At 33.7% G+C, this 25,667-nt stretch overlaps 1 protein-coding gene across 6 annotated transcripts; it reads left to right on the top strand.

Moving 5' to 3' along the window:
• Window positions 1–541: 541 nt before the first annotated feature.
• LOC106070040 (serine/threonine-protein kinase TAO1-like) lies at window positions 542–24,521 on the top strand. 6 transcript variants are annotated; one of them, XM_013229847.2, is made up of 20 exons: window positions 542–684; window positions 4,458–4,706; window positions 6,448–6,519; window positions 6,688–6,789; window positions 8,304–8,349; window positions 8,511–8,660; window positions 8,750–8,902; window positions 9,319–9,494; window positions 9,848–10,048; window positions 10,253–10,375; window positions 11,028–11,057; window positions 11,593–11,676; window positions 12,940–13,113; window positions 13,474–13,608; window positions 17,212–17,340; window positions 17,473–17,673; window positions 18,071–18,310; window positions 19,123–19,335; window positions 20,006–20,188; window positions 20,777–24,521. In XM_013229847.2, exons 2-20 carry the CDS (start codon window positions 4,575–4,577, stop codon window positions 21,017–21,019), a joined length of 2,787 nt encoding a protein of 928 aa, XP_013085301.1. In that variant the 5' UTR covers window positions 542–684; window positions 4,458–4,574; the 3' UTR covers window positions 21,020–24,521. The 6 variants fall into 6 exon arrangements, with proteins under 6 accessions (XP_013085301.1, XP_013085300.1, XP_013085302.1 ...); XM_013229846.2 differs by lacking the exon at window positions 542–684 and adding an exon at window positions 714–884; XM_013229848.2 differs by lacking the exon at window positions 542–684 and adding an exon at window positions 715–884 and having other exon boundaries at window positions 17,476–17,673.
• Window positions 24,522–25,667: the final 1,146 nt, after the last annotated feature.

Consider the following 25,667-nt stretch of genomic DNA (forward strand, 5'->3'; position numbering starts at 1 on the left):
AAATGTAAAGTAATAAAAAGTTTAATAGTTACTAATTGGACAACGTTTAAAAGAAAATAACTATCAACAGCTAAAACGTTTTCAATTTAAAAGGGTTTGTGGAGTGTGTGTGTGTCAAAATAAAATTTAAAATAGTAGATTTAATACAATATTATACTAAATGCTTCAACTTTTTTAGATAATAAAAACAACATGTAATAGTCAGTCTACATCATTATTTTAAAATATTTTTAATAATCCTACATTATTGCTCTAATGGCATTTCCATGAAAAAAAAATAATATCATGGGGCCTAGTTATTTTTCCTCTGAACTACTTTTCTTATAAAATTATTGTGCCTCAAGTATTCCAAGCTCGTTATCCTTGCCCCAGTAGTAGGTCCCTAATTATTATTTTTTGTTACCCTTAATCTTCTCTTGATCTTCAATGTGTATAAAAGGCTTCCAAAAAAAAAAAAAAAAAAAAAAAAAGTATTGACTTTTATTGATAACATAGATGGATTCTATATAGAAAATATAACAGTTGTCAGATTAACGTTTTCCGGTGACGTAATTAAATGCTTTCCTGTTTGCAAAAGAAACAACAATCCGAAGAGAATTATATTAACTTTTTAAATACAATAACGTAAATACTGAAAAAACAACAAGAAAATTATGTGAAGCTAATTAAATTGGTATTTTAATGGTAAATTACAGCATTAAATTCTATAATTATATTAAAAAAATATAACTTTTCGGGAGGTTTAAAGTTCGTTCATTGCGCATGCCCGCAATCGACAGCCATTTTGACTGGAAATTCAGAACAAATTTAGTGATAAACATTGGAACTAAAGGACAAACTTATAAAATGACGACCTTTTGGTTGGGCTAGAGTACCTGAAACAGGTAGTGTCCCTTATCTTAACCCTCACTTTCCATGTTAAATCTTTAAATCTTTGATTGAAGAGCGATCTAAATCTAGAACAAGTAGATCTAGACTCATTTTTTAATATTTAGACTTAGACTTATTATACTTACTGTCACTAACTCACTCAACTCACTGTGACGTCTGTGACTAACGACACTAACCCAGATGTAGATCTAGATCATTATATGATTATAACAATAATAATATTATATTCAAGATCTAATCATTTTTTTCATTATGACTTTCTTGAACTTAAATCTAGTATAGTATCAAATCTAGTGGATAGTTAGAGATTACTCTCCTCGCCTCTAGTCCTAGAGATTATATTGAGTCTATGTCTAGAGTCTAGCTAGTCACTCTGTCTAGTGACCTAGTCACACTCTAGTATCTAAAATCATTTTTTTTCATCATGACTTTCTTAAACTTAAATCTAGTGTATCTAATCATTCTAATGACTAATCTAGCTAGTGCCAGTGGATAGTCTAGAACTAGATTACTCTTTAGTAGTCTATGTCTCTATCATCTAGTCTATGTCTAGTCTAGCAGTTAGCTAGTCCTAGACAGATCTAGATCTAGAATCCAACACAAGAACTGAAGAAGTAGATTGAAGATTCTAGTTTGAATTTGACTAGATTATAATTAGAATTATTAGATTATATTATAGAGATCTGCTACCCTAGATTATAGATCTAGTTATGATCTAGCTAGAATCTAGCAGCTAGCTAGGGCTAGATCTAGAGTAATTTCCCTTTTCCGAACACCCCCTATTTTCTGACATTAAATTTAAAAGGAACACCCCACAATCTTTATCTAAAATCTAAATGAGCCTCTATTTTGATAGCTATGACGAAACTAGTCTAGATCTATAGTTCAGACACATTTAGTTTTGTTTACTCTGAAAAACAAGGGTTTTACACGGGTTCAAAGAGCACAGGTTGGACAAGCCTGACAAAGCCATTTTTTTCCTTCTAGGACAGGAGGGTAGGTCCGGGGTGAAGGAGATTTTTTTTAGAAAAGTTAAGTATCAGCTAAACATGAACTATCTAAAATGCTTCTAAATAGGCCTAAAAACACATACGTCATAGTCTATGTGGTGTAAATATGGGGTGTTTCATGATATTCGTTTTGTCACAATGAATGACACTAATGAACGGTCTTAATCACTATCAATGACAGTAATATGAACCCTATTTTAATGTTGAAAATGCATATCAGAGGGATCTAACTCAAGGCCAGGAAATGGAGATTTCTTTGATTTATTTTGTATAGGTCTAACATTTTCTTACTTAATTATGCTTTTGTTTTAGATGTTAAAACAAGTGTGATGTGAATGAGTAAAAAGAAAGGGAATACCGTTAAACATAATGCTGATGAGGGGTAGAGTTGGGTATACTGTGAATAGTGAAAAAAATAATGTTTTCATGAGTGGCACAATCCTGCTCTATCTCTCTTTTTTTTTTTTCACTCCTTGTCGCTCTAATTTTATACCTAGCATGCTATCATCAACAGAGTACCAGAAAAAAAAGTAGCGGGAAGGACAATGATTGATCAATCAGGTACCAAATTAGGTCACATTCACTGAGTGGAGTTAGCTGGCTAGACGCGCAGGGTTGCACATTTTTTAAATTAAAAAAAATTTTTTTTTAGGGTCAACTAGATCTAACTAGATCTAGGTAGGTCACAGTATATGGCCCTATGTAAAATTGAGGGTTTAGCAGAGAAGGGAGCAAAAAAAAAGAGGGAAAAGTGACACTAATCTGTTGGTCTAGAGTTGGTTTAAAAAGAAATTGATAATAAAATTAAAAAAAATTGAAGATAATATTATTTTAAATGCAATAAACTTGAATAACTAAGAGGTATTTGTTAGTGTGCAAGAGTGTTCGTTAGTGTACAGAGCGGGTAATGGTGTTCGTTAATGTTAGCGCTAGACCTCATTGACCTGACCCTCTTCAACATCATATTTTACTGTAACTATGCGTAGTGTAACAAAACAATATAGCTATTTTTTTTTTACAAATGGATGACGAGTTTATAGACTTTGTAGTTTTTTCCTCGGACTAACCATTAATGAGCTATAAAAATTCTAACGTAAAAATTGCGTCAGCAGCGCTTAAGGTGTTTGGAAGAGGGAAATTACCATAGAAGATATCTAGAGTAATCTAGACTAGATCTAGATCTATCTAGAAAATCTAGATCTATTAGATAGTATAGTAATTTTCGTCTTCTGAACACCCCCTATTTTTTGACATTAATGAACACCCCTCAATCTTTGTTGAAATGAGCCTCTATTTTGATAGCTTTGACGAAACTAGTCTATTGTTTTTATTTATCAAGAATGGCTCTATCCTGCTCTCTCTTTTTTTTTCACTCCTTGGCAATCTAATTATTGATTGACCAGACTATGTAGGTACTTAGCATTTTATCATCAACATAGTGCCCGAAAAGAAAAATGTAGTGGGAGGGACAATTATTGATCATTCAGGTACCAAATTAGGTCACATTAACTGAGTGGAGTGAGCGGGCTAGACATGCAGGGTCTCGCAGTTGGTGTTTGTTTTTGTTTTTTGGTCAACTAGATCTAGGTAGGTCACAGTATATGGCCCTTTGTAAAGTTGAGGGTTTAGCAGAGAAGGGAGCAATTAAAAGAGGGAAAAGTGACACTAATTATCTGTTGGTCTTGAGTTGGTTTAAAAAAAAAATTGGTATTAAAATTTAAAAAATTGAAGAGATAATTTAATATTATTTTTGAATTTAATTTAATGAAGTGTTTGTTAGTGTACAGATAGTGTTCATTAGTGTACAGAGCGGAGAATGGTGTTTGTTAATGTTAGCGCTGGACCTCATTGACCAGACCCTCTTCAACATCACATTTTATTGTAATTATGCGTAACGTAACAAAACAATATAGCTTAGCTATTTTTATTGACAAATGGATGACAAGTTTATAGATGATTGCAGTTTTTTCCTAGGACTAACCATTACGGAGCTATAAAAATTCAAACGTTAAAATTGCGGCGGCAGGGCTTAACTTGTTCGGAAGAGGGAAATTACCGTAGATTCTATATTCAAATATTGTCACTAGATCTTAGATCTATATAGATTAGATCTAGATTCTATATATAGAGACTATATATACTAGAGATCTATAGAAAGATTCAAATAAATAAATAATAAATGTAGATATCTAGAGTAAATACACTTTATTTATTCTGGACATTATATGAATCTGTACAACTCGCTGTTTTTGTGGTCATTAAATTTTATTTTGATATTTAATGTGAAACTAGCGCACTGTATGCACTGTAGAATGTTCATGCCCATTTTCCAATGAATCTGACCAAAGAAAAAAAGAATTTCAAATTTGTAAGTCAGGTTGTATTTTTTTCCCTATGTTACCAGAATAACTTTACTCTTCCTATACTAGACATATAAAAAGAATTTGAAAAAGAATTTTGTAAAATTAGCAAAAATCCTAAAATTCTCATATTTTACATTATTTTTTATGCATTTCTAGTTTTGTTTTAATATTTTTCTATGTTTTGTTTGTTCAGATCAGTTTTAAGATTCTCATAACAGTAATTCGAATGAGGATCAAAGAACACCATAAATTTTTTTTAAACACTGGCAATTGGCCGTGTACACTTTTGTAAGAGAGAGTGACGAGCGTCATGCCGTCACTCCCAAAACCTGGTAATCTTAAAGACCCAGAAGTTGCTGGACTTTTTTGCAATGAAGATCCGGAAAGGTTCTTCGAGGATTTGCGAGAAATCGGCCATGGAAGCTTTGGGGCCGTATATTTTGTGAGTATTTTATTTTAGTTAAAATAACATTGGTGTTGATTAGTAGAATTATGATAATTTATCATTGTTTTTACAAAGCTTATATTTAATCACTCTGTCCCGCTCTCTCTGTCTGGCCAAAAGTTTGTACACATTATTTCTCCGACACCAAATCTCGAATCAAGCTGAAATTTTGCACTATCTATAAAAAAAAATAAAAAGTAACCAATTAGTTCATTTGCTATTGGTAATAAATTACTTTGTTTGGTATCTCAAACAAGGGAAAGAAATAGTACTGAATTGGTGGTATAAGTTGAATTAGTCCCCTTGATATTAGGCTGCCGTCTGAGGCTTAGTGAACACAAACATGAAATAGATACTATAGATAACTATACTATCTTCCATGTTCAAAGACTCTTCAGTAGCAGATTGGTTACTGCGTTGGCTTAACCCAATAGCTCCTATTTCTGGTTCAAAAAACCCCCTTCAAAGTCATAAGCAAGGAGGGATAACTCCGTATTTTAAAAATCCTAAAAAATATGTATTTTGCAAAAAATAATCAAATTGAAGATCTAATACAAATAAACAAACAAATAACTTAAAAAAATAGAACTATATGTCTAGTTTTAAAAAATATATACGTTTAATACCACTAGAATATAAAAAAACTTCAAAAATAGTCATTTTCCCACTTGGGGGCTTATACACTGGGGCTATGGGCCTGTTCGTTTGAAAAATTATTCAAAAAATAAAAACCTTTCCGATTTTATTAAAAATAGAATCGATAATCTCCAAAATTATTTGTAATCACGCTTGCAACGAGACTAGAAGAAATCTTGTTTTTAAAAAGTTTAAATCAAGTATATTGAATAGGGGGTTTTAGAAACGTTCTACAACGGTTTAGGACAAAAACGTGAAAACGTTTCCAACTGCAGACGGAGCTAATGGGTTAAGAAGGCTTTAAACCACAAGTTCGAATTCAAGTTCCCCCCCCCCCCCCTCCTTTTTTTAAATATATTAAATACATTTAAAAAGCGATCATCCAGATACCCCATTTTTTTCTTCCCCTTTCCAACTGGTTTAGACAAGTGATAGGAACATATAGACAAGTGATAGAAACATATAGACAAGTGATAGGATCATATAGACGAGTGATAGGATCATATAGACGAGTGATAGGATCATCTAGACAAGTGATAGAAACATATAGACAAGTGATAGGAACATATAGACAAGTGATAGGATCATATAGACAAGTGATAGAAACATATAGACAAGTGATAGGATCATATAGACAAGTGATAGGATCATATAGACAAGTGATAGGATCATATAGACAAGTGATAGGAACATATAGACAAGTGATAGGATCATATAGACAAGTGATAGGATCATATAGACAAGTGATAGGAACATGTAGACAAGTGATAGGATCATATAGACAAGTGATAGAAACATATAGACAAGTGATAGGATCATATAGACAAGTGATAGGATCATATAGACAAGTGATAGGATCATATAGACAAGTGATAGGAACATAGCGTATTGAGAACGCTAAAAGCATGAAATAGTGCTAAACAAAAACAATGGGTAAAAAAATATTTCTTATTATTTCTTATTGTTAGACTGGATCTATTACAAAGTTAATTACATGACTGATCCAAACTAATTGATACACATTAATATAAGCTTTGTTTTTGTTTTTTTTTTTAAAAGGATTTTTTTTTTGTATTTTGTTTGTTATTTGATTTGCTTTCAGGCTCGTAATGTGGCCACCAAGGAAGTTGTGGCCATCAAAAAGATGTCTTATAATGGAAAGAGCAGCACAGATGTAAGACTATTTATAATTAAAATGAAATTATAAACACCTATAGATTAGCTATGATTTGTATTGATAATACTAGCATTTATATTTTGTGTGTGTTAGCATATAATTAAATTTGTTGAACATAAAAATAAAACTTATGCTATTCTAAAATGTTTTTCTATATTTTTCTAGAAATGGCAAGACATTATAAAAGAAGTGAAATTTTTGCGTCAGTTGAAACACAAAAATACCATTGAATACAAAGGTTGCTACCTTAAAGAGCATACAGCATGGGTAAGAGTAACTTAGAATATTTGAAAAATTTTATTTCAGTAATTTTATCATTGACTTTAATTTTTGTGTCACATCTTTGCTTAAAATTGTTAAATTACTTTTATTTTCATTAATGTATTTAGATAAATATACGTGTCATGTCCTGAAAGGCATCAGTAGTTTGACACCCTTTTATTATTACTGTGTTTGTTGACGTTTATAGAGGAAAAATCAAGAGGCAGTACCTGTCAGAGCCTGCGATGCAGCTGATTCCAAACTGTACTGGCCCTTGCCATTCCTTTTCATTCAGGAGTTAGGAGTTTTAGAAAACACTCAACATTTTGTAATAAACATTTTTTACATTAAAAAAAAAATAGTTTGCATTTTATAAAAAAAAAATTTAAAGTTTTAAATATTTAATGAGTAGTATTAACTATAACAATTGTGATTTCTACCTGAAAATGAGATGAATGGACAATGATTGAAGCTATTCCCCTCCAGGCCCTCCTGTATCCCATACATTGTAAGTAGCATGGGCATTTTCTGGTAGAGAACAATAGTTCTTTCACCTATACTTCCAAGACAGCACTTTGATATTACATTTCACCTTAGGTCAGGCCCCAAATTGAAATTACCTACTCCTACATATGAACAAATATCTTTCTGTTCTGTTTGATATACTTCCAAGACAGCACGTTGATATTACATTTCACCTTAGGTCAGGCCCCAACCTGAAATGACCTAAACCTACATATGAACAATTATCTTTCTGTTCTGTTTGATTATTTGTAGTACTATAGTTGTTTTTTTTTTTTTTTTTTGGGAACAAGAATTCTATATATGTTTTTCAACTATTGATTTACTTAGGTTTCGCTTGTAAAATTCCTGTTAAAAAAGTATGAACAAATATATTTTATAAAAAATTGACTAAATAGAGGAAAGAACAGAAATGAAAACATACACATACATACACAAAATGAAAAGCTTCTTAATAAATTCTTAATGAATAATAATAAAATCCTCATAACATAAATAATTTTGATACCGGTATGAAAAGACCATATAAAGGCACAACAAACTATAATATGAAATCTTACTGGGAAAAGTTTACACATATAAATGCACATAAATATAACAGATACACATGAAAAGCTTGTATTAATCTTATCTTATTTAATTTACATTCTATTTCTACATATATAAGCCATAGTTAGAAGAATTATAGCTCATTTCGTTGTAGAACATTGCCATCCTTTTAGTATGAGATCTATTCCAATGAAATTACTACTTGTTTTTTCATTGATGGGGATGTTGGGAAATCTTTGTACTGAGATATACATCTATGGCTTTGATGTTTTCATCTTTTCCAACACTTTTGTTTCTTGAATCTTGACTTGCTTTTGATCCATTGGGTATTATATTAGTCCTAATTCTTGGGTAATACTTTCAGCTTATGATTAAGTTGTGATAAAAATATCTTCCAACTTGTTTGCAAATGTGTCCATCATTAGTGTTTTTTTGTTTTAATTGTCCAGCTTGTGATGGAGTATTGCTTAGGTTCAGCATCAGACATAATAGAAGGTCAGTTTCATTTTACTTCTACATTCCCACTTAATTATTTATTTTAGTAGTAAATATGTTTGTCTCACAAAACTAAATTTTCAAATTCTGTAGATTCCTCTTTTAATACATTTTATAAACAAACATCTTTCTTACTTTTGATATTTTTTTCTTTCTCATAGTTCACAAAAAGCCACTAAGAGAAGTGGAGATATCAGCTATATGTCAAGATGCTTTAGAAGGACTGGCCTATCTCCATAGTCAGTCTAAGATTCACAGAGACGTCAAGGCAGGAAATATTTTACTTACAGAAAATGGAACAGTTAAATTAGGTAGACATTTTTTAACTTTTATTTCCAATGGTTTATGCTATTATTATAACTAGGGTTTAACCCTAACCCAACTTTTATCATGTCAACAGCTGATTTCGGTTCAGCTTCCTTCATCTCTCCTGCCAACTCATTTGTGGGCACTCCTTATTGGATGGCTCCAGAAGTCATATTGGCCATGGATGAGGGGCAGTATGATGATAAGGCAGATATCTGGTCGCTTGGCATCACATGTATAGAGATGGGTATGTTGTTTTTCATTTATTTTTCTTATATGTTATTTAAATTGGAAGTTGTCATATCTAAGCACACAATATATTGAAAACTATTGTGTACTATCGCTCTCTTTGTAACCATAAGTAAAATATCTTTAAGTGTCATACATTCTGTTTAACATTGTTCCCTATCAATTAAAAGAAAATAGACTTTTTTTTTTAATATCAGAATAATAAAAAAAAAAACAAAAAAAAAACCATAGTTGTCACTCTATAAAAACAAATAGACCAGTGTTCATAATACATCAATATTGTTTCCCATTGTGTAAACTATGAAAAAAACATACCTGTTAATTTGCAAGGTTGATCATTTACACGTGAAATGATTGCAAAAAAAAAAAAAGTCAAGTCAAAACATTTTGTGCTTACCTTTATTTCTCTTACAGCTGAGCGTAAGCCACCCCTCTTCAATATGAATGCCATGAGTGCTCTCTATCACATTGCACAGAATGATTCACCAACATTATCAGGTGGTGACTGGCAAGATGAGTTTCATAATTTTGTTGATGCTTGTCTACAAAAGATTCCTAAAGATAGACCCTCTGCCACTCAGTTATTGTTGGTAGGTATTTGCCATGTCCCATTCTTAGCACACCACTGTGCACATTTGATTGGTAATACTAAAGTTTCTGTTCAGAAATGATTTTTCAAACACCAGTGAATTGAAGTCAATTTTATCTATGCTTTGTATTTACATTGAGCTATATATGTCCGTTCACTTTCTTTAAGTCTTGTACCATTTAACAAAATATTTCTATCCCTTAAGTTTTAAAATCTTTTTTTTTTTTCAAAACTTATATTACATTTTTTTAGAAATGTTTGTATTCTCTATAATTTAAATATTTCAGCTTAGTTGTTGAAAGAAGAATCTTAAAGCATCCCTGTTATTTATAACTAGTATATTATCTCTGCTAGCATCCATTTGTCCGCAAGACTCGACGATCAGATGTAATACTAGAACTAATTCAAAGGACAAAAGAGGCAGTTAAACAACTAGACAATCTTCAGTATCGACGACTCAATAAATTAATTATGAATGGTGAAGGCAATGATGAAAGCTTGCTGGAAGGTTCTAGAGCAGATGAAGCAATCATTCCAGATGACAATTCATCACTGGTAGGTGTTAAATTAGATGATTTGAAGAATTAAATCTGGTATGTATCAATAGAATTTATTTTTACTTTCTTTTGTGCAGACATTTGTACTGGTATTTTCTAGCTATTTCTAGTGTTGAACAAATATCTTAAAAAATGTTATCTATTACTCTGAACATCACAATAATGTTTTGTTGTGTTAAAACTCTGGCCACCTCTTTTACAGGATGATGAAAGCAAGTCTGACAGTCTGCCTAGTCAGCACAGTAACACAGCCAGTAGCCAGAGTAGTGTTGCTAGCCAGCCCAGCCAGAATGATGACCCTATATCCTTTGGATTACCTAGACAGGTAAATGTTGTGACATGTGCAATATTGCATACCTAGACACTGGAGAATTATCCTTGTTTGTTATTGTGCTGTGTTACTAAAACAATATTTATATCCTCCTATTACAAGCTATTTATTGTTGATATTTATACATAACAACTATATCAGTTTTGTGCACACTTCTGTTTTGCAAGAGAGCTGGAGCTGCGCAGCTATTTCTTGTTTGCCGATCATGGCCTACACACACACAAAATGTATTTGAATGAATTTAAATATTTCATGATTTTTCTAACACAAGCAGTTGTCATTTCCATATATACCTATTGTTTGAAATTAAAGCATATATTTTCATTATGTCAGTGCATTTGAATCTGCTTTACATTGCATAGGTGTGAGATAGTAAACAGTTTAAAACATCCTTGAGTCTCCTATTTATCTTGTTGCTTTCAAGCCAATGTTTTGTCTGCATTTTGATTCTAATGAAAGAACTGCTTACATCACAAAAAATATTGAATCTTAGTAAATTTTCAGACAAATCATAGTGGGTAATTTGAATAGAAATGATCATTAGCACAATATAATAGATACAAATCAGTGGCAGACACTTATTCTTGCTCATCATGTAAATACCATTCTTTCATTCTCATTCTTGGCCAATTTCATTTTCTTTTAGTCACCTGTGACAGTTCAGTTGCGTTTACAGGTAAACACAGCATGGTTTGGTCTTGAGTGTTGGCTTTGTTAGAGTTACTGATCTCTAATTAATATTCTTAAACTATCCTCTCTTTCAACCTTTTTTGCAACTGCTGTTCACTTAAAATTCCAGGTCAATTTTTGTTTGTATTATAACAAGTATGTATAATGATGAAGTTTATAACTATACAGTACTTGTGAATTTATTTGAAACTATTTAACATCCTCATGAGTTTTTCGTTTCATTTCAAATTGTTTACAAGAACAAATGTAATTTCATCTTTTGCAAATATTTTTGCTTTATAAAATTTCTATTTAAAAGAAAAATGACAATTCTGTTTTTCTTTGAATCTGAAAATAGATGAGTTTAAGTTGTGCCTTTTCCTGTACTTCTAGAATAGAATGAATGTACAAGAATATTTCCGAAGCTAGATGTGTGTTCTTATAAATGCTAGTTTCACAACTGACAATGTTTGACATGGTAAACATTATGTTTTCAACTGTATTCTTTGTGGTTCTGATAAACATTAAATTTAATTACCTAGGGCAGTGGAGGTGGTGGTGGTGGTTTTGAGTGGCCCTCTTTTCCTCATCGGAGTGCCTCCTACAGCCCTTATCTGGCTTCAAAGGTACTCTTTTTTCCAATGAAAAACTTGGATGTTCATATTTTTGTTCAAAGCACAGAAATCGTTTGCATGTTCATTACCACCACTGGGTAACACAAGCAAGCATGCCCCAGTGTCTTCAAACTGGACAGATACAACCAGGCATGGCCCAGTGTCTTCAAACTGGACAGATACAACCAGGCATGCCCAGCATCTTTTAATAAAAGGAAACTGATGAGTTTGCCTATCAGCTAGTTGTTAGACATTCTTATTACCAAAGTTGAATCTACTACAGTTACAATTTTGACATGATAAAGCTTGTTGGAATGAATTTTAAGACTTGTTTAGTCTCTTCTCATCCCTTAAAGATCTTCTTTTCATGATCTTGCATTCAGTCTAGTTTTTGTGCATGTGGTCTTCACAACATGCATGTCTTTTTCTCTATGTAGACATCCACAAGGTTCTTGATGTCTTGTTTGCTTGCATATTGTGTGTGTGTGACTTATTCTACAACACGAAACCTTTTTTAAGTTGAGTTGTAACTTTATTAACACAATCCTATTTTTTTATCCTTGTTGGGCTTTATCTATTTCTTATCTTCACACAATCTTTCTTTTATCTTTGTCTAGTTGTAACTGTTGTTACTTCTTTACTATGAATTAAAATGTATATTTTCTTTTAGTTTGAGCTGCTTTTGAAATGCTTATATATGTTTCTATTTGACTTTTGGCTCATTGTAAACTGTGTTGGTTGCAAATGTGTGGGGAAAACATAAGAATTTTTTTTAAAAATAATTGTTGCTAATGTGAAAAGCTTTTGGATTTACAATGCATGCCTAATTTAATACACTTTGGAGTTTGATGTTTTGCACAATTATAATCTGATCAATCATGTGACATTTTGCTCGTGGAATGCTCTGTGGATACTAATTAAAACTAGAGTATTTATAAATTGTCTAGGGAATTGTGTTTTTTTTTTTTATTATTATTTATTTAATGAATTTGTTTACTTACACAGGTATTTTGTTATTTAACTTACTGGACATAATGCTAAATATTTAACCAACTTAGTCTTAAGTCTAATAGCTCTATTTGAAATGTTCATTTGAAGGAGTTATGTAGCATAATTATTTGACTATGTATTTGAACAGCCCATGTTTTGGAATTTCAGTTTTGAAATTGATAAGGATAAAAATATTTAAGCCTTAATAACTGGATCATTTTTATAACTTTGCTTTCATTTCTTCATCCTTTTGTTTTTCTTATAAAAGTAACTTTTGATCTTCAGGCTTCTGGTGGTAGCCCTAGAGGTTTTGATCCTAATATAGCCAGCAACTTTGCAACCATTCGTACTACCTCCATAGTCCAGAAACAAATCAAAGAGCATGAAAGAACTAATGACTACAGAAACTTCACCGTATATAAAAGATTGAGGAAAACTCACCAAAAGGAGTTGCAGAGTGTATGTATTACATGAGTCAACTCCTCACAATATTGTCAGGATATGATTTCAACATTTCTTTTGAATTGAGTGTGTATCATTAAAAATAAAGTACATTCTTTAAACTGAGTTCTAACAAGTATGGAAAAGGAGTTTTATTACAAAAAATTAATGACCAAAATTTCACTATTTAAACAACTAGTATATTTATTGTGCCAAACAGGAATTGAAGAAAAAAATGTATACAAAAAAATATTTTTGCTGTAGTTTCTAGTTTTATTAATATATTTTTTTATTATGCCTTTGCTAATATAAGATTTGTATTGATATATTGCTATAAGTATGCAGTATGACATTATTGATGATGTATTTTTCACTTAGATGGAGTCAAGGTTTAAAGCTGAAATGGATGAACACAAACAGAAGTTAGACAGAGAGTATGATAATTTGAGGCAGCGCTTTTTACGTGAACTGGATAAGCTCAAAATTCAGCACACAAATGAGTTGGACAAACAGGTGAAAATATGTTTTATGAAAATATGTTTTTAATAATAAATGTCTACATATTTTGTGTTCCTTGGTTTTCCTGGTTGGTAAATGAAATATCTTTAAATAAATGTGCTTTAAATATTCAAATAGCTTAGGATTTTTAAATTATTTTATGGCTCATTTTATTATTTCTGTTTATTAAAACATTCTCTTTCTAATCTTTAAAATAAAATATGCATGTAACTTTATTTTGTAATGAATTTTCAATTAGTAAAAGTTAAAGTGACAACACTTTGACATTTAAACATGAAAACATCTCTGACATAGGTGTTAGACACATGCCTGCACATCCTAATTTCTCTGACATAGGTGTTAGACACATGCCTGCACATCCTAATTTCTCTGACATAGGTGTTAGACACATGCCTGCACATCCTAATTTCTCTGACATAGGTGTTAGACACATGCATGCACATCCTAATTTCTCTGACATAGGTGTTAGACACATGCCTGCACATCCTAATTTCTCTGACATAGGTGTTAGACACATGCCTGCATTCATATTTTTGGTCCTTCTTACACTCTGTGACTTTATTTCGGCTTCTCTCAATTCAGTCTATATCAGGGGTCTCAAACTCATTTCAGCATGTGGGCCACAGTGGAAAGTAACAACCATTCAGCGGGTCGCACCACAAAAAGAGAATGTTTTTTAATTAAATTTTACGAACACTACTGTCACTGCAGTTAAATTCTAAAATAAAGTTTTTATAATTATTAATTATATTTAGTGTAGTTTATTACATCCACAGGCAGTTTAGTTTACCAAAATAAGTTGACGTTGTCTCTGTCACTAATTAAAAATCAGAAACTGTAGTTCCCCCCTTCCCTCCAAAAAAAAAAAAGAAAAACTAAAATTACTAGGCCTACTGCAGATGGCTCGTCACTCATGTTTCTGTCCACTCAGCTGAGAGCGTTTGGCAGAGACCAGACCATTGACCTTAGGCCTGAAGTTGCATGTAGTGGCAAGCCGCAAGGTTGCTCTCAGATGCTCATCAGTCAGTCTTGATCGTAATGCTGTTTTGATCTTCATATTGGAAAAAAACTGTTTGCAAACGTACATACTCCCAAACATCACTAGAATTCTAGCAGCTGCGCAGAATAAGTTTGGAAACCTCTCTCTGGGAAGTAACTGGTAGAAATCTGGAATACCAACATCAGCATATTTTTGCTTCAGAACAGTGTCACACTGCAGGTCCAGTAGTTCCATCTGGGCTTCCTCTGGAACATTTTTCATTTCCACTGCAAACGGAGTGGCAACAAGGAAAAACTGTGGTTCGAGAGCAGTGAATTGCTAAAAGCGGCGTTCAAAATCTTCTAGTAGTCTGGAGAGGATGTCTACATAGTATTTCAGGCACTGTGGTTCAACCGTTATGCTCACGAAAAGAGAAATGAGCCAGGTTTCCATCTGCCAGCTGAGTCAACTTGTATCTGAATGATTTGATGCGGTCAAACATCACGATAATCAGCTGTTTTGTGCCCTGTAGTTGTGAATTGAGTGCATTGAGATGTTGCGTGATGTCAGTAAGAAAAGCAAGATCCGACAAAACATTGGGTCACTGAGCTGAGGTATGGCTCCGTCTTTCATTGCCATGAACAATGTTATTTCCCTTCTCAGTTCAAAAAATCTCTGCAGCACTTTCCAAGGACTCAACAATCTGACTTCCGTATGATAAAGCAACTCTCCGTATTCCGTTTCTGTCTGTGGTTGAGACCCCGTGCACGTATGAAGTTCACCGTCTTCACGACAACATCCATCACGTTCTTCATTTGTAGACTTTTGCCACAGAGTGATTCTTGGTGCAGAATGCAGTGTATGGCTGCAAAAAGTCCCGTCAAGCTGAGCTGATACCGTTTCTCTACCATTAATCCAACAACACCAACCTTCTCTGAACACATTGCTGGTGCACCGTCCGTAGCCACTGAAACAAGTTTTCTCCCATGGTAGCCCACACCTGTCAATACAAGCTTCCAGTTCTTGAAACACGTCGCGGCCAGTCCTTTCATGGTAGTAAGTCCAATAGCTCTTCAGCAATGTTCAAGTTTTCGTCGACCCCACGAATGAATACGGCACAGTATGCGGTGTCTGTTACACCAGTAGACTCGTCCAGTGCAATTGAATATGCTACAAATTCTTTTGCAGCGGCAATCAGTTACTGTTGAACATTTGTCGCTGACTCGATGATCCTACTTGAAACTATGTTCGCAGGCAAACTTATGCCTTCCAAGAGTTTCTTTTTCTCGGGGCAAATAATTTCACACGCCTGTAGCATACACTCTTTTACAAACTGGCCTTCAGTGAATGGTCGTGATGCCTTTGCTATCATCTCGCTAACAACAAAGCTTGCCTTCACAGAATCTTCGCTTGCAGTGGGCGGACACCTCAATTACTGATTTGTGCAGTTGTAAATCATTTCACGGCTTATATGTGCTCATTGTAAATTTTATCTTTTTTTTTTTTTTTGAATTCGCGGACGTGGCCGCGGGCCACTCAAAATTGTTTCACGTGGCCCGCAGGCCACGTGTTTGAGACCCCTGGTCTATATTATATTTTGACTGTGGACCCCCTCCTGGTTAGTTTTAACTTTTTTTTTTTCTATTTTTTTTTTTTTCAACCTTTAATCTATAAGCTAGCAATGTAGGGTATTAGACACGGCATACATTTCTTCATACCAACAGTCAAGCCTAGAGAAAAAAAAAGCATTTTCCGAAGCCCTCAATTGAATATCACATTCTCTTTCCCCTTTCTACATTTATTTTTGTTATCTGTATACAAAAAAATATCAATTTGGTTTTATTAATTGTACTCATTTATTTGACTCCCTTTTGAATGTAGCAAAATGATTATAAATCTTGATTCACCTTTTTAATGGTATTAGGATTAGGTCTTTAACATTTAGTCGGCATCTAAATGGATCACCACACACTTTTCAGGTTTTGAATCTATATATAGCATCTCTGGTTAGTTCTTAACGGTTTATCTACATTCTTAAAGTTCTGTCTGTTGCATTTTACGTCTTGAGAGACGATCTTTTCCCTTTGCAACTACTTGTGTGAATAATGAGTCCAATTCTTGATACACAGCTGCAGTCCCAGGTTGGGCATATGTAATCACCATGCGCCGTTGCATTTTCACCCTTCTGTTGCTTCTGTTGTGTATGGCATTAGCAATCCGAGACCCTTCCTTTATGCTCTCTCTCCATGTGGATCTATCCAGTGCTACTTTTTCCCAGCTGCTAGTGTCGATTTTGAAGAGCTTCATCTCACGTTTGCATACATCTGTATACCGTAAAAGTGGGTGAACAGCGGCTCTTTTACATTCTTTAAGTTAATCATAAAAAAAGAACCTAGACCTATCTTTTTAATGCTATTAGAATTTGTTTTGTTTGTTATTTAGACTGTGTCTACAAAGCAGTGGAAATGACGTAATGCATATTAAGAATAAGTAGACTTAAGGAAAAATACAGAATTTGTGTAATATGTTTTAAATGCTTTATATGTAGAATCTAAATCTCAATACAGTCAAAAAGTATATTTATATTTTCTAAACTGTTTATTGCATTGGTATAATAGTCAAAAGGTAGTCAGGCTCAAGAAAAAAAGTTTCTGCGAGATGTCCAGCAGAATCATGACACAGAAAGGAAAAGTTTAGCTGAACAGATGAAGAAAAATTACAAATCTGATAAGGAAAAGATCAAAAAGGTAATTGAATTTCCTTTTTTTTTTTAAATGAATGTTTATCAAATCTGTTAAATCTCATAGTAAATTGACTTTCTTGGTTATGACCATACATCTAAACTTTACAACCCTGTTTCATGAATGTTTACTTGTTAGCAGAACTTGGACACAGGTACCCCTAGAAAAGAAAGAGAGGATGCCATGAAATCTTTCAAAGATGCTCTGACACGAAAAAAGAGGGATGCTGAATTCCGTCTAGAGAAGCATCAGAAGGATACTTTAGAACTTAACCTTCGGTCTTTCAAACGCAGAAAACTTCTGCAGTACCATAAACTTGAGCAAAAATTATTGCTTGAGGTAAGTTTTTATCAAAGCTTGGTTGTTTTACCATTAGTAAAGAACTCCTTTCAGACCATCCCATAGGGCAGATGATGTTAAGGTCATCTGTTTCTTTGGCCAACAGTTCAAGAACAGGGTGTCATGTGGCTAGCACATTGAACAACCGTCTTTACTTCCCCCACTCAAGTCAGGTACCCTTTAGAGTTGGATGGCCTCAGGTGGGCCCTAAAAATCCCAAAATTACAAATCCCAGTCTTCATCGAGATTTGACCCCTAGTTCGGAAGCCAAGTGCTCAACCACTCAGCCACCTTTCCCACCGCTTTTACCATTACTTAAAAGAAATAGGTAAAATAATTAATAAATAGATTTTGTATGGAAAGAACAGTGGGCTAAATATAATTTGTTGATGTCCAGGAAATAGGCCAGAGGCGAGCACAGTTGGAGTATGAACATTCTATGCTCGTACGTCATCATGAATCTACTCAGGACTTGGAGTACAAGCATCTGGCTGCACTTCAGAAAATGAAAGATGAACAGCTGAAAAAGCAGCATGAGACAGAGCGAGAGAACCAGACAGCTTACAACCAGTTTGCTGAAGGGGAACTCAGAAAGAAGCATGCTCTGGAAGTCAAACAGCAACCAAGAAGTCTTAGAGTAAGTACATTTACCATTGGTGTCTGTCTATAGTTAAATGAATCTATTGTAGAATGTTTTCTTTTTTTTTTCCTTTTTAAACTGAACTACTCAACATCATCTTCCATTTCCTCTTAGTAAACTGAACTACTCAACATCATCTTCCATTTCCTCTTAGTAAACTGAACTACTCAGTATCATCTTCCATTTCCTCTTAGTAAACTGAACTACTCAGTATCATCTTCCATTTCCTCTTAGTAAACTGAACTACTCTTATGACATGATTAGGAATTAGTTATTTGTTTCGGGAATAAGGGGAAAGTTTTAATTAGCGACAAGTGACGTGACAGATCTTTAAAAAATAAGAACGCTCTTAGTGACGCTAAAAGGAGGACGCTTCTTGTAGAGTAGAAGACTTCAGTACAATAGAATAGATACAGATTTACGGACATAGCTGACAGCAGACGATTCCCTTCTTGATTATTAAATATCTTTATAGAACATCAGCGTCGACTACATATTTGATTGTTTCGGCCTTTCGCCGGTGTTACTGAATTAGTTGATTTCAGCGTTTCTTCCAGTCAGATCTACACTAGACATATTATCAAGAATCAACACCGCGCGGGAGCCTTAACACTACTCAGTATCATCGTCCATTTCCTCTTAGTAAACTGAACTACTCAGTATCATCTTCCATTTCCTCTTAGTAAACTGAACTACTCAGTATCATCTTCCATTTCCTCTTAGTAAACTGAACTACTCAACATCATCTTCCATTTCCTCTTAGTAAATATTTGTCAAATTGAGAAACAAAGTTTTTTTTTTGTTTTCAGGCCAAAGAAGTTCAAATCCGTAAACAATTTAATGAAGCTGTTAAAACTCAACAGCGTCAGTATAAGGCCCTAAAAGATCATATACTACAGAATACTCCTAAAAATGAACAGAAAACTGTGGTCAAAAAGTTAAAAGAAGAACAGATGAGGAAGTTGGCAGCTCTTGGTGATCAGTATGAAGCCAGCATTGCAGAAATGTTGCAGCAACAAAATGTAAGCCTACTCATAAATAATTGCTCGTCTTCCATTTGATTGTATAAGGTTAAAAGAAATTCAAGAAAAATATGTATTGAAAATTTTGCTGAATTTATCAGAATATTGGCATACTTCATACCAAAAATATTACAAGTCTTTACAGTTTCTCATTATTTAAACTCCTCTACCACTCTTTCATATCAAGCCTGGACTTTCACTTAAACTCCTATTGTCTTTCATATCAAGCCTGGACTTTCACTTAAACTCCTCTACCACTCTCTTATATCTTGCCTGGACTTTCACTTAAAACTTGGCTCAGTTTATTTGTCCACTTTATCTTTCTCCCTCTTTCAGGCAATACAATACCTACAACTTTCAAAACTCAACTTATTAGACAAACTGTAATACTGTAATATTCTATAGGGCTTTATCTACAAATATTTTTGTTTAAGTTTCTGGCGCTGCTGTAAAGAGAATTCCCATACATTTCTATTTGTGTTTAGACATCTCTAAGCTAAGTAAACACATATTTTCATCCAAAGCTAGTTAATCAAAATAATAATAAAGAATATTTTTTGAACTCTTCTATAAATTATTTTCTAAAAACTTTGATGCTTTGAGAAATGCCATTAAATGACTAGCGAGGGACAATGGTATGACTTGAAAACGTCTGTTTTATTTCTTGTAGGTAAGACTTGATGAAACGCAGTTGGCTGATGCCAATGAATTAAAGAACAGATTGCAGCAAGAGCTTGAGCTGCTCATAGCCTACCAGAGCAAGCTCAAGATGCAAGCTGAGGCCCAACATCAACGGGAAAGGAAACTTTTAGAGGAGCGTGTCTCTCTAAGGCGAGCATTATTAGAACAAAAGGTGAGGACCTTTGTTGTTTGAATTGAGACAATGATAGAGAATGGTATTCAAGAAGCTGCTACTGTCTCGGATAAAAAAGTTTATCATCTTGGTAGAGCTTACTACACTATGAAATGAAATATGCTTATCTGCTTTTTCAAGATGTTGAATACATTTTTTTTTGCCAAAAAAACCTTAACTCCTGACAATACCAACGTTGATTCCACCAGAATGTGGTAAATAATTAAGGAAAGAAAGAGTTAATTGTACATTGAGCATCTCATTTCCATATTTAGTATAACCCAACAAACAATGTTTTCATTTCCATAGTTCACTCAAGAAACATTGTATTCATTTCCATAGTTAGTATAACCTAACAAACACAGTTTTCTCTCAAAAACAATCATTGTCTGAAAGTGTTGTTGTTTTTTTTCTTTAATTAATGATTAAGACTAAATAAAAATGTTGACACAATGAAACCATTGGAATGAGTTCATGCTCAAAGGTTTGTTCTTTACATTTGTACTCGAGTTATTTATTTAGAGTTTGTACCTCACAACTTTGTATTTCATAGGAATGTCTTGAAACAAAATCAACTCTTGTTTTCAGATGGAGGAAGAGCGTGCCCATTTTGATAGGGATGAGCAGGACAAGTGTAGGGCTCTCCAGGTTAGGCACAGAGAGGAATTAGAAACATTTGACATTGAGACAACTCGAATGGGGCTCAACACACTAGAGGTGACTCATCTATCTGAGGAGCAGGTGGACGATGACATCAGCATACGTGGCAGCATGCTCAGCTTGAGTGGGAGCTCATCCAGCAATTCTTTTACATCACACACACCCTTATAACAGTAGCTGGCACCTCCTACAGCTCAGCACATTATGCTAGACCCAATCATTCTTTTCAATTTGTATTTCTTAGGTCAACATCCCTGGCACTTCCACACATAGAAACTACAGCATTGTTTTTTTTTCAATGCTTTCATAGTAGTAGTTCTAAAATGATGGTCAGCTGATCCCTATTTTATTGAAGGCTTTGTAGGAGTTTTTTTTTTTTTTTTTGACTGTCATGAAAGTAAAATCCCAAAGTCTTGGGTTCAAGACAATTAGTTTTAAGAACCTCTTGCCTCATTTGAACTTCAGTTTTCTTGTCTACTGTTATAATGATATTGTATGTCTGTATATAAATAAATAATGTATAAACCTTCACCTCCTCATCATGGAAGACCAGAGTATTAACTGACTCTGACTTTAGGATGGATCAATCAATGTTGTGTGAATGGTGGAGTATACAGAAGTGCTGCTGAATGAAAGGGTTTTACAAATGAATTTTTTTTAAGACATGACTTATGTATGTAAGAACAATGAGAAAGAGGTCACATTTTATTGTACATGTAATCTAAAGCAATGTCAGAAAGTATGAATAAAAGATAATAATAAAGGTTTCTAAAATAATCTTACCAGAATAACAACTGCTTGTCTTACTGGACTTCAAAGTTTGTTGCAAGACAAGTTGACATTTTTAGGAAGGTTTTTAAGTTGGAAGATTTTAAATGCATTCATTTTTTGTCCTTGTAAGGAATAAGTTGACTGTATAGAGCAGCTAGAGGAAAGTGTTTTGTTTGTTGACTCAAGCAATGACCTGATGTGACCACATTGACTTTATGTCAGTTCATTGTATTGAGTTGGAGTGCACAAATCTGTTGCATCATCCCATGGTGTGTATGGAATGTAATCCAGTATTTCTACAGTGATAACCTAGACACTCCATTTCCTGGAATTCACTCCCATTACTTTTGTTAGTGTATAGCAACCAACAGAATAACTTTTGAGTTCAATTTGGTAAGAAAAATGAATTTTTTATAGAACAAATTAAATTCAGAATTGGGAAAAAAATATTCAATGCTACAGGTTAAAATAATTTGTATTCACTAAATCCTATTGTTCTTTCAACACACAAATGGTATTAAAGCAATAAGTAGCAAAACCTAATTTTCACAAACCATTTTCTAGATAATCCTTATTTTTCAAAAATGTATTTTTGTGCCAAATGTTAAATTGGTCAACCAGCATTCTTCTAAAATTCTCGTCATATTGCAGTTCTCTCACCTTAGTCCCAACCAAAACTAGTTTGCCAGTGTTTCTTACACAATGTTCTACTTATGACCCATGTCTGTTTTTTGAGTTTCTAATTTGGAGCTATGTGCATTTGAATGCTCTGGCCTGTCTACTTCTAATGGCCCTCACACTTCATTTCCCTTCCCTTCTGATTGTATTCTCAGATGTTTGATGAGACATTGAATCTGTGCTCTATATTCTCATTATCCTCAATGTTTCACTGGCCAATAGAAGTCTATGGATTCCAATGTTAAAGATTGAGCACCATACTTGTCTTTGCATTATAAATATCTAGTCCATCTGGACTAGAAGAAATCTTTGCTAGTAGTTTTGTTTTTGTTTTTTTTAGTGTAGTCTTGATTTACTTGATCTCCAGTTAGTTTTCTATTAGTATTTCAAGTTCTCTCTTGTGTCCCTGAGACACTAAACGACTTAATATAGCTATTTGACCATGAACAAAATGTTCTAGACATCAAGGAATGCAGTTGTAAAGATTTACTAGAGATCTCATCAAGACAGTAGAGATCTCCTCAAGACTCATTGCTCCTGTTATGTTTGTTTTGTACTCATTGTGTTGATCATGACATCACCCAAACATAAACTGTTTACTTTTTTTTTTTTTTAATTTGCTTATATTTGGTTTTTAATTTCTCCTTATATCCATACACTTGTATCCAACCTATAGGCTTTTTTTGTTGGACTTATTTCTTGTATCTTATAGTGTTTTTTTTGTTACTGTTGGTATAGTAGTCTCAAAATGGCTTGTGTGTCCCATGCTGTGTGAGTCCTTACTTATCACATTATGTCAGAAGTGGTACATGTCAACTCAGATGCTGTTATGTAGCAGGTAGACAGGTAATGACTGTGCCCACTAGCTAGTATGACATTGCTTGGCTATTTCTTAATTGACAATATGCTGATTACTTTTACTTCGTTGAATACTAATTGATATCTAGGCTTCAAAACATCTCATTTAACTTGCTAAATTCAATATTACTTAGAGCTAATAAATGGTGTTAGTTTGTTGTGATAATGGCAAATTATTTAGCTCTAAAGATTTATTTTACATTTTCATTATATTAGAAGACACTTTTTGTTTTGTGATATGTGAACACAGTTTTGTTCCTGAAAAGGAGTATTTCAAGTAGTTTGATTATTGGTACTTTTACAAATACTTTTTGTTGAGAAGTCATTCCCCTTGTTTTGTTTTCTATTGTATTTTTGTGTAGGATATTTTTCTTGAAAGTGTGATGAGTCTGTTAAAGTCTCTTCAGGTGAAGCTAGATTTTAATGGCAGGACTCTCAGAACTATGTCTAAGTAGCTCCTCTCACTAGATTGAAGGAAATTTTTATGGGCAATACTAAAAGGCTTCATAGCCAAACTCACAATTCTCATTGATAGACAGACCCATTGTATGTGTACTGTGGCAGTTGTCTAGGGGTGCCAAGAGTTTGTGATTTTAAATAATGCATTGCCTAAAAAAATGTGTTGACCTAGTTCAAGCTAAACTTTTTTTTTTTATTATTCTGTGGTTAGTTGAAGATTTATTGAAATCCCCAATGTTGAAATGTGTGTGCAGGCAACATTTGGTTGTATTTCTTTGTTTTGTTCCCAGTAGGTGTGTGGACCTGTATTTATTGAATGGGTTGCTGCCAGTATTTCGAATACATGATGGAATCAACTGAGCAGAATGAGAAGACTGACCACCAGGGCATGCTCAGGTGTGAATGGAAACATTGTACAGCTAATGTCCAGACTCTAAAAGAAGTATATCTATTAACTATCTATGTACTTTGTATGACATTGTTGAATGTCAATGTGGCCAAGTCGTAGAGCTCAATGGGTTTCTAAAGGATTCTTTTGAAAGAACAAAATACATTCTGTTTCCTTGTGTAAGATAAGCAGAGCTTTTGTTGACTGTGTGTGTGTGGACATTGGTTTGCCGCTATGTCAGATGTCAAGGAATGGTGTCAGTTTGGTGTATCTTGCCACAGGAGTCAATGAGAAAGTGCTTCTGTTATGTTCCTCTGTATCTTTTGTGCTGTATGTACGATTGGGTTATTAATGCTGATTCAATGTGGCTGCTATAGTTCTGAGTGTTGTTGAGAATGCAGTATGATCAATATAAATATAATTATGAATTATCCTAACAGTTACATTGTATTTCAATTAATGGATTTCAACACACAAAAAAACTATTTAAAATAATAAAAAAAAATACAATAAATATAATCAATGTTTTCATTTTGTATTGAACAAAGAGATGGTTGCAAAAAACAATAGTTCTAGATCTTCTTCGTTCTCATTTTTATGTTGGAGTGATCAGATGACTAGACCAATATATGTTATGAACTGCGCAGTGGTTTCCAAATCAGGGAGCTCTCCATATAGTTTTCTTTATATTGGGGTGTTTCGGGGCCAGTTTCTTGTACGCGCCTCTTGGTAAAAAGAGCAGTTTTGGAGGACATGGTCAGCATTCTCTGCTGACACTCCACATGGGCAGATTTCACTGGTTTCAATTTTGAGCTTCCGGTACCGATACATGTGTTGTCTCATTCTGTTGGTCTGGTCCTGAGTCGAGAGATTAGACGTTGATCTTGTTGTGATAACTTATAATATTATAATACACATAATCTTTCTTGTGATTTGGATGTTAGCTTGTCCATTTCTCATTAATTTTTATTTACTATTAGTTTCTTTTCTTCTGGATAGAGTGCAATGGTTTTTTGTGAGTTTCTTCTACCACTCTTGGTTAGCGTGTCAGCCTTCTCATTTCCTTCTAGTTCTATATGAGCTGGAATAAGTTTTTATGCTGTTGTTGTTGAGCTTTGTAAGTGCTGTCCTGAGTCGTTTTGTAGAAATCAGGTTTTCCAAGCTTTGGAGGGTTTATTTCGCATTGACTGTGTGGGGTACTTGAATGATTTGCTAGCATGGTAACAGCTAGTGTTAGTGCTTCCCTTTCTGCTCTGTGACTGTCAGAGAGCTCTCCAGTTGCAAAGGATTTTTCAGTTTTTTTCTCCATCTGGCCATTCGATGAGTATTCCAGCTCCTCCATTTGTGGTGGCTTTATGGGATGAGCCATCCGTGTCAACTCTGATCCACTGATTGCTAGGATAATGAGTTTGTAATACTTCAATACTTGTACTACTTGTTTAAAATACTCAACAAAAGAAAGTTATTTACCAATATTTAATGAACTCATTGGTGTTTTCTTTGGATTGATTCTTGTGTTGTCAGGTCAAGAAATAATTGAGCACAATTTCAGCTTGATCCGAGATAAGTTGTGAGAGAAATAACCTGTACAAACTTTTGACCAGACAAAGTGAGTTGATATACGCTTTGTAACAAGGATCTTTTCTAAACTACCGGTACCGCTGA

The sequence above is a fragment of the Biomphalaria glabrata genome, chromosome 12 (genome assembly GCF_947242115.1).
Source record: "Biomphalaria glabrata chromosome 12, xgBioGlab47.1, whole genome shotgun sequence".
In the NCBI taxonomy this organism is placed as follows: domain Eukaryota; kingdom Metazoa; phylum Mollusca; class Gastropoda; family Planorbidae; genus Biomphalaria; species Biomphalaria glabrata.

What these genes read in the sequence shown, in the direction of transcription:
- LOC106070040 (XM_013229847.2), top strand. Translation starts at nt 4,575, where the DNA reads ATGCCGTCACTCCCAAAACCTGGTAATCTTAAAGACCCAGAAGTTGCT. An exon ending in ATGGAAAGAGCAGCACAGAT is followed by an intron (nt 6,520 to 6,687) that starts GTAAGACTATTT and finishes ATATTTTTCTAG; the next exon opens with AAATGGCAAGACATTATAAA. An exon ending in AAATGGAACAGTTAAATTAG is followed by an intron (nt 8,661 to 8,749) that starts GTAGACATTTTT and finishes TCATGTCAACAG; the next exon opens with CTGATTTCGGTTCAGCTTCC.